At 56.6% G+C, this 15,991-nt stretch overlaps 1 protein-coding gene across 1 annotated transcript; it reads left to right on the top strand.

Moving 5' to 3' along the window:
* Window positions 1–333: 333 nt before the first annotated feature.
* DLX4 (distal-less homeobox 4) lies at window positions 334–4,461 on the top strand. Its single transcript, XM_041001817.1, has 3 exons — window positions 334–619; window positions 3,721–3,926; window positions 4,213–4,461. The coding sequence occupies exons 1-3, from the start codon at window positions 334–336 to the stop codon at window positions 4,459–4,461; spliced, it is 741 nt and encodes a 246-aa protein (XP_040857751.1).
* The last annotated feature ends 11,530 nt before the right edge of the window (window positions 4,462–15,991 follow it).

The raw sequence follows: 15,991 nt of genomic DNA, 5'->3' as shown, positions 1-15,991 counted from the left end.
GGTCACCGCGAGCCGCAACCAATCCAGGGCGTCAGAGTGGGCGGGGCCCCCGTCGGGGCTGCGGAACCCAACTCGATGGAGAGGAGGGGGCCCCACGAATGGGGGGGAGGGGAAATCATGGGGAGTACCCCCACCCCTTTCCCTGGCGCGCCCTCTCGGCTGAAAGAAGTGCAGACCGATCCCAGGGATCTGAAGTGTGGGGGCGGCTGGTCGGAGGCGGGGGAGGTGGGGGGCTCGTCCGGCCCAACGCCCCAGATTCGGGATCGAGTTGGAGAAGGGAGTGAACGATTTTGGGGCCATGGCCTAGGTCCCTAGGCTCCGGCTCCGGCCGCAATGACCTCTTTGCCCTGCCCCTTCCCTGGCCAGGACGCCTCCAAAACTGTCTTCCCGGACCTCGCCCCCCTCCCGTCGTCGGTGGCAGCTGCCTACCCGCTTGGCTTCCCGCCCGCAACCACAACCTCCCCCGACTTGTCCTACTCCGGACTCTACGGCAACCTCCTGTCTTACCCCTGCCCCCGGCCGGCGACCCCCGCAGACTCCTACCTGCCCTGCCTGCAGCCCGCGGCGCCCGCTCAGCCCCTCTGCGGCCCCGCCGAGCACCCGCGTGATCAGGAGGCAGGTAAGACAGACCCCCGCAGCTCGCCCACCTGTGGGGTCTCGCTCCTGCCTGCCCCCAAACTTGGCCTTTGCCTGGTCAGACGCAGCTAGCGGGATTCAAACCTTGCTCGCTGGCGCGGGAATCACGGTGGGGGGCAGGGCGAAGGGCTAGGCGGGAGTCAGGGTGGGAGTGGGGAGGTGGGGAAGCAGGAGGGGCGGGGCGAGCCGGTCTAGGGCTCCTTTGAAAACCAACCTGGTTTCGATTTGTAGCGGCGTGAAATCCAGGCGCAGGGAGGGTCCCTGCCCCACCCCGGGAGCATCCGGGCTGTGTGTACCTTCGAGTAACGGAAAACTGAAAATATCCAGATGTGGGGGTGGGCGCCAAGCCCCTTCGCGGGACTCTCGGTCCTGCCTCTCCCGCCCCCTCCCCTTTGCCCCTCTTGGCGTTCGTCGATTTTGTAGGGAGGAGTACTCAAGCCACAGCCTGATGAAGAGAGGAATGCGGCCCCGCTGAAGAGCCGTGGGCCTGGAAACCTCCTTCCTCGCCGCACACCACCCGCGTCCCACAGTCCAAACTTCATCGTGACTGAGAGCGGGCCTGGCAGAATGTGGGAGCCCACCACACGTTGTTCTCACAAAGTAGCCACAGGCTGGGAGGGCGGTTCTCTCCAAGCCCACCTCAGCCTCCCTTCTCCCCAGAGGAGGGAGCTGAACCTTGCCATTCCCACTTGTTATCGCAGTGGGATGTGCGGGTCTTTAATTCCCACTGCCTAGAGAGACTGCACCCCTGAAACAGTGCTCTATGGAAAGTCCCAGTGAACTCAACGAGGTCCGAGGTCCTGGCACCGGGTTCCAGATAGCTCTCCAGACACTAAATGAGTTCGGCCACCGCCTGTCTCCTTATACACACACAGCGGTACCCCATAAAGTTCATGCAAAATGCATCCTTTTATTCCATTTCCCACAAACTTTTTTTTATACCTGCCTGTGCTGGCTCCAGTGTAAGAAGTCAGGTACCCTGCATCCCCACCCCTGCACCTCGTTGTGCCCAAGGCTGTCTTTGGCCGCTTTCTGCTCCGTAGGTGCACACCCAGCAGGTGACTTGGTGGCAGTCAAGCCCAGGTCGCTGTGACAGATGAACGCAGCCTGGGGCACCTCTAGGATCAGGGAAGTAACCTTGAATTATGTACCCAGGGATGGGCCAGGGGAGGCTTGACGACACCTGTTTTCCAGACTGCTGGCCCTTGCAAATCAACTTCACTGCCTGAGAGCAGCAAAGAAGAATTTTGGATTTAAGCTGGGACTGTCTCCCTAGGCTGCTTGGAAACAGGCAGTTTTTGGAGGAGGGGTGAAACCATGAGGAGGATCTGTACCCAAGGGGTGTGTTCCCTTAGGTGTAGAAGAATACGGGGTGTGTGTGTGTGTGTGTGTGTGTGTGTGTGTGTGTGTGTGTGTAGAGGCTCAGAGACTATATGACCTTGTCCATCAGACATCTGGGTGTGGGCAGGGTGCTGGTGTCTTACCTTCCCTTTGTTTAGTGGAAGGACGACCTGGTGGCAAATTAGTTGCTCTGCAGATTTTCCCGGGTCCAACGAAGCACAGCACATGCGCACACAGCATACGGCTGGCCGTAGACCAGATTGCAGCGTTTGCTTTGCTGGAACGGGGGAGGATTGGTTCCAGTGAATGATCAGCATGTGACAGGGTTTTTCACCCCCTGTTTGTGCCCACCCTGGGCCTCAGGGAAAGGTCTGGCTTCAAGTGAACAGAACTCAAGCAGCCAGCTCTGGTGCCTGGAGGGAAGCCCTGGGGTTGCGTTTCCCAGACCGCAACCAGGCAGGTCCAGTTGTGACTTGCTGCAACCTCTGCAATGGCAGTTACTGTGGGGAGGGGACTGACGGGGGGGGGGGGGGGGAGGGAGAGCTGCCAGAGTTCAGATGTAGGAGTATGCTCTTATGGTGCCATACACACAGCCAGAGAGGCACGGGTGGTATTCCAATTGGGCACCTTAGAGAGGAGGGATGGCAGCAGGGGAAGCCGGAGGGGGTGGGTGGGAGGGGAAACGCAGTGGTTTTTCTGGGAATTGGCTGAGGCTGGGGTTCCAAGGGGGTGGATCTGAGAAGCCCACAGTACCTGAGGCTTAATGAGGGGTGTGGGGGAGGTGAAGGCCACTGGTGACCACAGCTGGCCAAGGGTGGGAGACCGCATGGGGAGAACCCACCGAGAAGGGGAAGAACCCGGGTAGTGGTCTGGGCGCTGCTGGGGCAGGGCGTGCTCTAAGTTCGGCAGGGCCTGTCCTGTGTGCACTTTGGCCTGAGCCTACCACTAGGCAGGCATTTTCACCATTTTATCCATATCTGTTTGCCTGAGACAGTCTTTGGTGTCCTATAGAGTGATGTAAGTGGGCGCTACTGGCTGGGAAAAGTAGGTCCTCATGCCTGCACTTCCACTTGGGGCTATTCCACAGCCCAGAGTCTGGGAAAGCGAGGCAAACAGGCAGATAGAGACCAGATCTTCCACAGTGGCCTTGCAGTGGGCGACCCTCACCTTAGCCTCCAACCCTGGTGGCAGCAGGCAGGGACTCCTAGGTGCACACACAGTGCAGCAGAAGACGGCCTTCTGAAGTTGCTGCCCACCTTGGCCCTGGAGGAGGGGCGAGGTGGTCACTTTTCCTACAGGGTACGCCTCTGGGGAGGGCTGGCCGTTCCAGTAGGGGAAGCCACAGCAAGCCCTGAGGGTCGCTTTCCACGCTCCAATGCCGGCACTGGAGGCAGGCTGAGCGTTTCTGCGTTTCTGACTCATTCCGCTTTTAGCAGCCGGAGGGTGCCACGACGACACTAGCCGGGGCCTCTGAGCTCTGAGTTTGCTCTCCCGGAGCCTGGAATGCCCTTCCCCCTCCACTCTCTAGACCTCAGCCGAATCCTCCGTGGAGCCTCTGGCCCCGCCCCACCCCTAGCGAGTGCCCTGACCTGACTGAACTTCGACCTTGTGCCCCGGGGATACCCGGGTACACTTAGTGAGAGCTCCCTGGGGCAAGCCCAGTGTGTGTGTTACCTGGTGCACAGAAAGTTGGGGCTGGAAAGGGGCAGGTCCCCACACACAGCTGAGTGTGCCCTCCCCCAGGCTCAGAGAAGCCACCGCTGCCGCCCCCTTCCCTGGAGCCCTCAGAGCGGAGCCGGCAGGCCCAGGCCAAGAAACTGCGCAAGCCCAGGACCATCTACTCGAGTCTGCAGCTGCAGCACCTGAACCAGCACTTTCAGCACACGCAGTACCTGGCGCTGCCCGAGAGGGCCCAGCTGGCGGCACAGCTTGGCCTCACGCAGACCCAGGTGGGGTCCCATTCTTGCAGAACTAACCCGAATTCCCACGTGGCGTGAGTGAGTCCTCTGGCCCCAGATGACACAGTTTTCCCGGGAGTGTTGAGGGCTGACTGTCAGGTGGGGATCTGGGTTAATGCAGAGGGACAGCAGGTGATGGAGCACACACCAGGCGGAGCTGCACTCCCAAGGCTGTGGGGGACTCAGCTAATGCTCCCTTGGTTTGAAACTGCTTCCTTTCAGGAATCCTGCCCCACACACTCCTGACCTCTAATTCTTTCCTTTTTTGTCCTCCAAGGTCAAGATCTGGTTTCAGAACAAACGCTCCAAATACAAGAAACTCCTGAAGCAGAACTTTGGTGGGCAAGAAGGAGACTTCCCAGGGAGACCCTCCTCCCTGTCTCCCTGCTCCCCACCTCTTCCATCCCGCTGGGATATGCCCAAGGCAGGAGCCCTGCCCGCTGCTGACAGTGGCTATGGCAACAGCTTCGAAGCTTGGTGTCAGCATCACGCCTCAGATGTCCTGACTCTGCCCCAGATGCTGTGAGTTGGGAAAGGTGGGTCACGCCCCCAGCCTCCTACAAAGCCCAGGACCCTACCCACCTGCACCCCTTCTGGGTTGGGAGGAAACCAGCACCAGATGGGTTTTCTCAGGGTGGGGGCAGAGAGGGGGAGGAACTAGAGGAGGAAGAGGGGTGGGGTTGAATTTTGGCTCCCTAACCCAAACAGCTAAATCAAAGGCTTCAGCACTGGCCACCCCTTACCATGCCAGACATCTTCCCACCAACTTGACAAGGGCTCTGACAAGAGGCCTTGGCAGTTCACTCTGCCCCTCCCCAAGATCTCGCCACCACTGCCTCTTCCTGAAAGGGAAGCTCCTCACCGCCCCCCACCCAGCCTGGGATGAAACCAGAAGGAAACCAAGTATTTTTCTCTGTGTGTGCCCTGGGTATTTGGAGTCCTCATCTTTGGCCGCCATCCGGTCCCACCTACTGATTTTTCCTGGTGGTCAGCTCACCACCCCCATCATTGATAGCTAACCACCAACTTGAGGGAGCTGGGATGCCGGGAAATGGGGAGTTTGTAGACCTGCAGGCTATGACACGTGCTTCTCCCCATTTGAGTGGATGCTGAATTCAGCTGTCCATGATGTGTCAGTTATTTATTAAGAGCCCATTTCGGGGCCAGTGTAAAGGCACAACAGGCTAATTGCTCTGCCGGCAGCACCAGCATCACATTCGGGTGCCAGTTTTAGACCTGGCTACAGCACTTGCAATCCAGCTCCCCACTAATGGCCTGAGAAAGCTGTGGAGGATAGCCCAAGGCCTTGAGCTCCTGCACTCATGTGGGAGACCTGGAAGAAGCTCCTGGCTTCAGATCAGCCCAGCTCTAGCCACTGCAGCCATCTGGGGAGTGAGACACCAGATACAAGATCTCTCTCTTTGTCTTTCCCTCTTTCTCTGTAACTCTGATTTCCAAATTAAACAAATAAATCTAAAAAAAAAAATTTCCCCTTACCCCACCCAACATGACACACCTTTGTGTGCATACTCTTTGGAGTGCCAGGAGGGTCTCATTTTGAGGGAACTGAAGACAAGTTGGTTCCCAGGTGACTGCAGGTATAAACACAGATGCCCAGCAGTCTGGGTCCACCCACAGGGAACTGCTCAAATACACAACCTACCTGACTAGCATCTCACCCCCAGCACCCCAGCTCTCAAGCTGCCCTAGATTAAAGTCCATACAAAAACCTGGGCCCTGGATTCAAGGTATGTCTGTCCCCTGCTTTCTCTGGAGTGCTAGTTGGAGTCGGGCGGGGAGGGGTCTCCTTTCCTCTCAACAGACTTGTTCTCTCGCTGAGCCTGCAATAAGAGATGCTGGATTCTGGTTTGGCGGCTGCCTTGCTCTGTGAATCTAGCATCATCCACTCACTGGGAATAACCAAGGCCTGGGTGATCCTTGCCAGCAGATTCTCTCTGGAGCCCAGTTCTGGAGGGAACCAGGCGTTGGCACCCCTCCCCATAGCCAGGGAGAGACGCTGCTCACCTTGGGGAGAGGACATGCCCACAGAACCTGTGAGCCAGTTCCATCCACCTGGAGGCAAGGCCTCAGCCCTACCGGGAGAGGAGGGGAGGGAGAGAAAAGGAGGAAAACCCAAGAAGGGACCAAAATTCTCCATCTAACTAACGTTTGTGTGGCCTCTGCTCTGTGTTAGTTCCGGGGTTACCAAGGCAGCCGCCGCAGGCTAACGGGGAGCCAGGAAGAGGAGCAGACGGCTGTGCGGCCAGGACAGGACCACAGCTGCCCACCGCACAGACAGCACCCCAGGGGCTAGGGGAGCTATGGGGGAGGTCGGAGCTCCAGGACCGGGAATAATCCCGGGAATCCTGCTCAGCCTGGCCCCAGGCAGTGGGGGAGGGGCTCCAATTCCAGGCAAAAAGCTCCCAGGAGTCAGCTTTCCTCCTCCTGCCTAAACCTGTTCTTGGGATTGCAAGTGGGGGCTGCCCCACTCTACAAAGTCCACTCAGGCACTGCCAGAAGCCCAAGTTGGAAAATTGGGGTTGTATGTAGGGCATAGGGAATGCGATGTTCAAGGAAGCCCCCCACCTTTGGACCCCTGCAGTCAGTTCCCCCTCACACTCCCTCTGGGTCTGTGACCCCCCTCCCTACTCCCCAAAACACACCCAGAGGAAGAGTCTCTTGGGGATGCAAATGGCATGAAGTGGACCAAGGCCAGGATCCCGGAACCCCAGAGGAAGGAGAGGACCAAGAGGAGAAGCATCTTTAATTTCCTTCCCATCAACGCCTCTTACGTCCCTCTGCCCCATCTTCAGCAGCAGCTGGCAGAGGATGCTGGGGCCCAGGCTCCCCTTCTGGGTCTCTGCTGAGGCCACAGGCCCTGAAGGCAGCTGTTCCCTCCCTCTGCAGGTCGCGCACTCCCCTTTCCACAGCCCAGAGATAAGATCTACCGCCCATCTCGGAAAGCCTCCAAAGGCGAGATTAATTGGACAGCCCAACACGAGTCGCATCGTTAAAACAACAGCCCAGGTTGTAAAGTTGCGTAGCACAAGGAGTGTAATTACTCTGCCCGCCAGAGGCCAGCAGAACTGATGGTGGGTGTGGGATGGGGAGGGTGTCTCACCCCCATTACCCTTTCTTGGGGAAACGGGAATCTCCCTTGTCACCTGGAAGCTGAGCCAGATACAGCTCCCCCAGTATCCCTGGGGAGGGCGGTGGTGACCAGTTTGGAGCCCAAGTAGAGAAGGAGCCCCGTACCCCCAGAGGAAGCCCTGTTGGGAAATAGGGTCCACAGGGAGGAGAGGGAACAAGATCCAGAAGTTAAGAACAACAGGGGCTTAGATGCCTGGAGTGCCCAGCCAGCTGTGTGACTCCTGGCAGGTGACTTAACCTCTCTCTGGGTCTTTATTTCCCGCCCTTGCTTTGCGGAGTGGCTGTAATGATGAAAAGAGATAGCGCTTGTAACATGCTTGACGTGGTGCCTGGAACCTGCTGAGTAGATGGCGATTCTGCTGTTTTGATGATCAGGGAGGGGAGGCGTTACAGCGGAGGTGATCCTCACTGCCGTCCATCCAGTCACCTGGCACCTCTGCAGACTTGCTTCCGGAGGCGGAGGCAGAACTCGGCATGCCCCAGTCCCCACCGCACGCAAGGGGACTCAGCTGAGGCCAGAAAGTAGGGACTTGCTTCGGGGAGCATCCAGGACTGCTGTCAGCCACTGGGAAAAGGATATGGGATATCCCTTCCTGCTGGGTCGCTCACCTCCCCTCTCCCAGAGACTATTTTAAGACCCTCTCCCCATTTGTTCCCCCAGCAAAATGAGATTCAATTAATTCAATTAAAGCAATTTTGGAAGCAGCTCCTGAAGGCTTTCAATGTGAGATAATTACAAATAATTTGCTGCCTCAAAGAGGAAAGGGCACCCGGGGTCTGGGGGAGACGGGTGACCCCCTCCTCCCCCAGTGCGGGCAGTTCTGGAGGGACCCGGTGAGCTGCAATCTTAACTGCCCTCCTATTGGCCAAATTACTTGCAGGTGGGAAGAGGGAGACAGTGAGGAGTTGGGGGGGGGAAGACACTGGAGTGACAGAGGTCCCTCCACCCCTCCTCCCACCCTAGATCCGCTGCTGGGTGGGGGTGGGTAGCTGGTGGTTCCAACCAAATGTCTGCCTAGCCACAGCAGCTGATTACTCAGCTCCAAAGCTCACTGGAGCTCGGATGCCCGGACTTGCCCCTGGGATTGAATCCAGAGTCAATGGAATGTTCTCCGGGTAGCTGAGGCCTGTGTAGACGGGGCCTCAGAGATCAAGGACTTCCCCAGAATTTAGGAGGGATGGGGAAGGGAAGCTAAAAGGGGATGACAGTGACTTCCTGCGTCCCAAGTGCAGGGGAGACTGCGTCCTCTCCTTCTCTCCTCTCACCAGCCTGGCTCTGTCCACCATTCCCCCAGGGTGGTAGGGCACTTCCCTCCTGGCTCTGGTCCTAGGGTGGGGATAAGGGGCCTGGGACCTCTGGCTAACCGTGGATATACAGGTGTGTTCTGTCTTATTCTGGGGGTAACCCTTTCCTTGCCAGGCCTTTAGGGGCATGGGAGGAAACAGGAGGGGGTGGAAATGGAGCTGAAAGGGCAAAGAGGAAAAAACTTGGAGGCAGGAGCTGAGGCAGCAGCTGGGGACATGCTTCAGGCCTCTGCAAAAACCACCTCATGCCACACCGGCCCACAAAGCAACTGTCTTTCAAGGGGATCGGGGACTCCCAGGTAAAGGAACCCCTGCTTCAGATGAGAAATGTTTCAAACAGGGCAAACCTTGTGGCACCGTGTGCTTAGCTAATGCTTGCAACTGCCTGTATCCCATATCTTAGCATAGCTTCCAGGCCATGCTCCACTTCCAATTAAGTTCCCTGTTCAAGCCCCAGGGAGGCAAGGGACAACGGAGTTGGATGAAGATGAAGTTGCTGGCTCCTGGCTTCAGCCTGTACCACCACAGCTGTTTTGGCCATTTGGGGAAGTGAACCAGCAGGTGGAAGATTCTCTTTCAATCATACTGCTTTTCACACAGATTAAAAAAAAAAAAAAATGCTGGTCAAAGAGGAAAGGTCCCTGGCCCAAACTATTTCTCTTCCCTTCCTGCCCTTCTATCCTGGTTCTTCTCATTCCAGAAAGGGTGAAAGGGAGGGGTTCTTCCAGGTCTTCTTTTTCCCCATCCACCCTGTCCCGATGATCTCACCAAGCCACCCCTTCTCTCTTTCCTGGCTAGCTTAGATCAGCTAAAAAGGAGATACAGCAGGCCCAGTGGCTAAAATCCTCGCCTTGCACATGCTGGGATCCCATATGGGTGCCATGTCCTGGCTCCTCCACTTCCCATCCAGATCCCTGCCTGTGACCTGGGAAGTGGAGGAGGATAGCCCAAAGCCTTGGGACTCTGCATCCATGTGGGATACCTTGGAAGAAGCTCCTGGCTTCAGATTGGCTCAGCTCCGGCCGTTGTGGCCACTTGGGGAATGAATCAGTAGACGGAATATCTTCTTCTTTGTATCTCCTGCTCTCTGTATAATCTGACTTTCCAATAAAAATACATAAAATCTAAAAAGAGAGAGAGATACAGCTCAGTATGCAGCCCCACCCCTGCTGTGCACCCCAACCATGCCAGAGCCAAACACACAGCTCAGGCTTGCAGCACCACACACACGCACACAATCTGTGGATACATAATAAATGAACAATGCGCTGGGCTCCCATGCTCAAGAAGGAGCTGGCTAGGCACTTTAGTCAAGACCGACACAGAGGTACCCACAGGCACACACATTAGGGGGCGGGGAGTTTGGCACAGCAGTAAAGATACTGCTTAGGGGCCCGGTGCAATGGCCTAGCAGCTAAAGTCCTCACCTTGAACACACCAGGATCCCATATGGTCGCCGGTTCTAGTCCCAGCAGCTCCACTTCCCATCCAGCTCCCTGCTTGTGGCCTGGAAAAGCAGTGGAAGATGGCCCAAAGCCTTGGCACCCACGTGGGAAACCTGGAGGAAGTTCTTGGCTCCTGCCTTCGGATATCGGTGCAGCACTGGCCATTGTGGTCACTCGGAGAGTGAATCACTGGACAGAAGATCTTCCTCTCTGTCTCTCCTCCTCTCTGTATATCTGTCTTTGCAATAGTAATAATAATAATAATAATAATAAAAGACACTGCTTGGGAGGCTGCACCCCACGTGGGAGTGCCTGGGTTCAAGTCCCACCTTTCTGCTCACTCACCCTGGGAGGTGGCGGGCAGCGTCCCACCTGGAAGGACTGCACCGAATTCGTGACTCCTGGCTTTAAGAGCGAACCAGAGGATTGAAGATTCTTTCTCTCTCTCTCTTCCTCCCTTTCCATTAAATTGATTAATTAAAAATTTCACAAAGAATACACTGGGATCCCCATGTGCCGGCAAATGCGTTGCGGGGAACAGACCTTACTGTTCGGTTCCCCCTGACTCACTCTCCGCCGTGTCTGGGAGCTGTTCTCTGGGTGAGCAGCTGCCAGGGAGAATGTTCTGGAGACTTTGCTGTCTCTGCCCTGAGGCCTTTCCTGCTCTTCTCCCTGAGAGACACTTGTGTCCCCAGCTTTTCTTGCCACATCCCACAGCTCCCACACATGGCCTGCTCTGTCACGGGAACCCGAAGGTTGGCCACAGTGGAGGCTTAGCTGACCGTGCCTCTGCCATCTTCGCTACTTCCTTGGCTCCCCTGTCCTGACCGACCTCAGCTCCAGGTGGGCCAGGGGCCAGCTGGCGGGGAGCATGGGGCCTGGATCACAGGGCCTTGGGGCTGAAGCACTGCTCTGCAAGCCAGAGCTGGGGAGCTGCTCCTGCCTGCTGTGTGACCTGGGGAACATTACATACCCTCTCTGAAGTTCACAAAAGTTCTCCTGCTGCATTTTGGCAGTGGTGACAGCAGGTAGGTGTGTGTGGGGGGGACGGGTAAGGGATTAATACATGTCTACCGTCCTTTCCACTCCCATCTTGTAAGGCAGAACCTTGGCTCCCATCAAACTGAAGACTTCGCAGGACAGGCTTGTGCCTCCCTCATTGGACTGGATGCGTCAATACTCAGCCCCCTTGGCATCCTGAGGGAGAGAGACACATCTGGTCAGTTCAAGAAGGGGAACAGAGTTGGCCTAAGCTTCCTGTGTGCACACCAGGCTTTCTGATTCAGCGCCACGCAGTGCTAGGCCGACACCACAAGGAGACATGATTTCTCTGGCAGGGGAGGGTGATGCTATCTGTGGAGCATGCAGGGAACATCTGCCTCCGGGCCCTACTGCAGCTGAGCCGGGTCAGACCTGAAGAAGTTCCTGGTGCCAGCAAAAAGCCGCCCCCACCCCACCCCGCCGGCTGTATCCACAGCCACTCCCCCTCTCCCTGCTCTAAGCCCACAGAGGACTGCCAGACTGAGTGGTGAAGCTGACCTGGGTGGGCACAGCTGCTGGGTGACCCCTGCACCAACTCCCGAGGTGGCCTGGGAATCCCCTCTACCTGGAAGCCCACCTGTAGTTACTTCCTCTGTCCTGTTTTGCATGTTAACCCCACCTACCAGAACTTGTGGGTCTTTCTCAGGTGCAGGTTGCAGAATATAGCCTCCCTGCTAAGACTGGGAGTCCTGAGCCTGGGGGGATGGGGGAGACTCCCTCCTCTGCCTGCTCACCCCTCCCTCCAGCACTGATGTGTCCCTTCTCTTCAGGGTGCAAGGGCGCATGTGCAGTTGGTGGAGGTGGTCAGAGGGGAGATGAGGGCTGTGGCCTTGCCCAGGCTCCACCCTCTTCACAGCCACCAGACATCCCTCCGCCCCCCCCGCCCGCTCCCCCCCGCAGGCCTGGGAGCTGCCTTCTCCATTGCTGCATGCTGGGGCCTGCTCCCAACTCCTCCTCCCAGCCCTGGAGCCGAAGGGAATTCTTTGCTCCGACAGATCCTGGGGGAATCCAGACTGCTGGGGCTCCTGACATGCCTCTGCCCAGCCCCTGTCACATTCCCCGCGCCCAGGGGGATCAGCTGGAGCCATCGAGGGAGGCACCCTCCACCCTGATGACCCCACAGTGGCTTTACCTCCCTCCCCCAGCCCTCCTCTCCAAACCCCAACTCCAGCCCTGCCCTGCCCACCCAGTCAGGGCTCAGGGTCCTTTCCACGCCCAGCCATCCTGCAACCACATCTGAGAAAGAAAAACGACTCCTCAAAAAATCAAACACGGATGACTCCCCTTTGAGAGAGACTTCCTGGATTGGTGCTGCGGGCTGCAGACACACAGCTGAGAGGCGACTCACTTGGTGTTCCTGGGTCCTTGTTGCCTGACGTCAGCAGGAGAGTGAGTTCGTGCCCCGCCCCCAGGAGAGCAGTGAACTGGGGCCTGCTGGGAGATGTGTGACTCTGCTTCAGTTTGGTGCTAGAAATGCTTCCCCCTGCCCCAACATCCCCCTGCTTACCTCTGTCCCCAGGGACACAAAATAATAGGCAGATAGGTTTATTTATTTATTAAGATTTATTTGAAAGGCAGAGTAACAGAGAGAGCACGAGCTTCCATCTGCTGGTTCAATCCCCATATGGCCGCAATAACCAGGACGAGATCAAGCTGAAGCCAGGAGCCATGAACTCCATCCGGGTCTCCCACATGGGTGGCAAGGACCCAAGTACTTGAGCCATGTCCTGGGTGCTCCACTTCCAATCCAGCTCCCTGCTAATGCACCTGGGAAAGCGGTAAAACATGGCACAAATGTTTAGGCTCCTGTACCAACTTGGGAGATGTGGATAGAGCCGACGTTTGCCTGGTGCAGCCCTGGCTGATTTACCTTGGAATGAAGAAAGTACTTTCCTAGTGGAGGGAGGAATTCCACAGGACATTGCCCCTCTTCCACAGAGGTAGCAGGGCCAGCTGGGGACCACTGTGGATGCCCACAGTGTCCTGGGCCACCCAAAGCAGGTGTCCTGACTCTATCCACAGCCTACAGTACAGCTCACTGAGTTCTCATCACTGTGCCAAGCTGGGTGCCGCACCCTCAGCAACCCTGGCAGAGGTGGCGCGTGAGTGACTTGGAGGTTGCACGGCCTCAGTTTCTCACCTGTGGAATGGGATTTAAACAGTTCTGCCTTTGTCAGGTGCAGGACCCAACACACAGTAGGTCCTCAGTTGGCCCAGATCTTAGTGGGACACATATGCTCTCCAAAGTTTATCCATGTTCTGGCTGCCCCCACCCTGCCCCCAGCCTGGCCCCTGCTCGCTCCAGCTGGCTGACTTCTGTGGCTGGTCTTCCCCCATTTCCCACCTCCCTGTCCCAGCTGAGGATATACCTCACCTGCCTCTCTTCCCCAGCAGGGATTCCTGAGCTCAGGGCAGGCCTTGCTGGCTCCAGGGGCGGGCGTGGGCTGGTGCCACACGCATGGCATGACGCGGCCTGGCAGCCTCCATGCACAGGGAGGGGCATGATGCTGCTGCAGCTGTCCTTTGCCAGGTGCAAGGTGAGCTGCCCGGAGTGGGGGGGACGCCCTCCCCACACAGCTGATCCTCCAGGGGGTGTGTGTGGAGGGAGTGCTTACTTTAACACATGCTTCCAGTCTTACTCCAGGAGACAGCCAGGAATCTCAGTCTCTGGGTCCCACCCTGCCCTCCTATGGGGTTACTTCTTTTTAGGGTACCCCTCCTGGCAGCCCTCATCTCCCTGATGTCCTGCCTTGGGCAAAGGGCAGCAGGAAGGTGACTCCAGACCCCTCCCCTGGGGTTTCTCAGGGCTCTCCCAGCATTCGCAGACCACATCCAGAGCTATGTCCACTCCCAACAACCTCACTGGGTCCAAGCTGCTTCCTCTCAGAAGACATGCTTGGCACAGCCAGGCTTTGAGGGCCCACTCAGTGACACAAGTGTCTGGGGACTGGCACCGAGGCACAGTGGGATAAGCTGCTATCAGCAATCCAAGCATCCCATATCAGTTTAAGTCCCAGCTATTCTGCTTCCCATCCAGATTCCTACTAGTGCACCCAGGAAAATAAGAAATGATGGCCTTAAGTACTTGGGCCCCTGCACCCACGTGAGAGACCTGCCTGGATAGAATGCCAGGTTCCTAGCTTTGGTCTGACTCAGCCCTGGCCATTGCACCATTTGGTCAGGAGTGAATTAGCCAATGGAAGATTTCCCTCTACACTTCTCTCTGTGTCACTGTATCTTTCAAATACATACATCTTTACCAAAACATCAACAACCTAACTGTGCCTGTCTGGATGCAGCCTGGTGTAGGTTGAGGAGCCCAGCAGTCAGGGTATGGCCCCTCTTTGGCTAGAGGACGCCAGGCAGCTGACCGGGTCTCTCTGGGCTTACTTCCTGATTGGAGGAGGTGACATCTGCTGAGGGCCTCGTCACAGTCTGTTCCTGTGCTTGCGCAGCCACAACCATCAGGTGCCGAACCTTCCTCTTATCTTGCCCAGCAGCCCAGAGAAGGTCCAAGGTGTCATTCTAGCTCAGCCTCACAGCCCCTTCGCTGAGGTTCCAGGAGCCCGCTACCTCTCCATTCACTCTCATTCATGCATGCAGGACCACTGAATATCCAGCTATCCCACTTTGTGCTATCAAGTAACACACCAATAGAAGAAGCACCCAATGGACATGCCCCTGTCTCTGCCTTCATTCGTTATGTTCCTTGGCCATCTCCTACTCCAATCCTGCTCTCAGGCTATGCCAGTTCCACTCCCCCTCCCCCGCCATGCAGCCTGCCATCCTCCCCTGGGTGAGTACAAGCACACCGCGGGACCCACAGCTGTACTGAGCTGAGGGCAAAGCCATGAAGCAGGTGCATGCAGGCTCTGCCCTTCTACAGAGCTAACAGAAATGGGGATATGAGTTGATGGCCTGGCAAAGTGACAGGTGAAAGGCAGGGGCTAGGGGGCCAGGTTAGGAATTCCCCTACTGCCAAAGGTCTCTCTCTCTCTGAAAGGAATCTGCAGACCACCTGCCCTCTGCCTGCTCCTGTAAGCCCTTCCCTCTTCCCTCTGTCCTGAGCTCCCCCACTTTCCTACCTCTGAAGGTGGGGGGAGTGCCATGGGCTGGCCTCCCCCTCACTGCCCCCTCCCCTGAGGCTCTGGAAACTCAGCTCCAAGCACTTTTTGGTTTCTCAGTCTCTCAGTCACTGGCTGCCGGGTGGTTGGTAAACAGCTTATTAAGGTGATTAACGCTGCAATTAAAGCTAGAAAAACAGAGACCAAGGTGCTGGCTGCTGGTTCCCCCCTGTTCTCCCCCCTCATTCTCCCCTGCCCTCCCATCCCCTTTAGACTTAGTTGATGCAACCCTGAGCTCAGGGCTCAGAGGTTGAGCCGGAGGCCCAAGTACCAGGGGTCTCAACTCTTGTAGTTCTCCACTGTGGCTCTGTGGGGTAGAAGCAAGTGGCAGTGACTATGTGATGCTGAGAGACAATGGGTGGAAGTGAATTCAGATTTTTCTAAGAGTCCCTGGGCCTCAAAGTCCTCCAGAGTGTGACCCCAACGACAGGGCTAGACACCATCCTTCTTTTCATTTTTTAAAAAGACTTATTTATTTATTTAATTTATTTTATTTTATTTCAAAAGCAGAGTTACAGAGAAGGAAAAAACTGAGAGTCGAGAGGAGTTCCAACTGCTGGTTCACTCCCCAAGTGGCCACAGCTGCTGGAGCTAGATTGGTCTGAAGCTGGAAGCCAGAAGCTTCTTTCAGGCCTCCCACATTGAGTCCAGGGCCCAAAAGACTTGAGCCATCCTCTACTGCTTTCCTAGGCCATAAGCAAGGAGCTGGATCATAAATAGAGCAGCCAAGACATGGACCAGTGTCCATACGGGATGTTCATGCCACAGGCAGAGGCTTAGTCTACTATGCCACAGCCCTATCGCCATCTTTCTTATCCATTCTCTCAAGTGAGAAGAGTCGCAGCTAACTCATTCCCTCCTTAACTCTCACGTGCCAGGACAGAGCCCAGAACATCTGAGAGGTTTGGGACTTCCAGATCAGACCCCAATCTTTGTCAGCCCCTGAGGAAGAAGGATTTTGGGACCCCTGGGTCTCTACCTCCCCTCTCTG

This window comes from Ochotona curzoniae, unplaced genomic scaffold, assembly GCF_017591425.1.
Source record: "Ochotona curzoniae isolate NIBS_2020 unplaced genomic scaffold, NIBS_Ocur_1.0 scaffold_2453, whole genome shotgun sequence".
Lineage (NCBI taxonomy): Eukaryota > Metazoa > Chordata > Mammalia > Lagomorpha > Ochotonidae > Ochotona > Ochotona curzoniae.
Note: the sequence above shows the minus strand (reverse complement) of the source record. Positions and strands in the feature narration are given on the sequence as shown.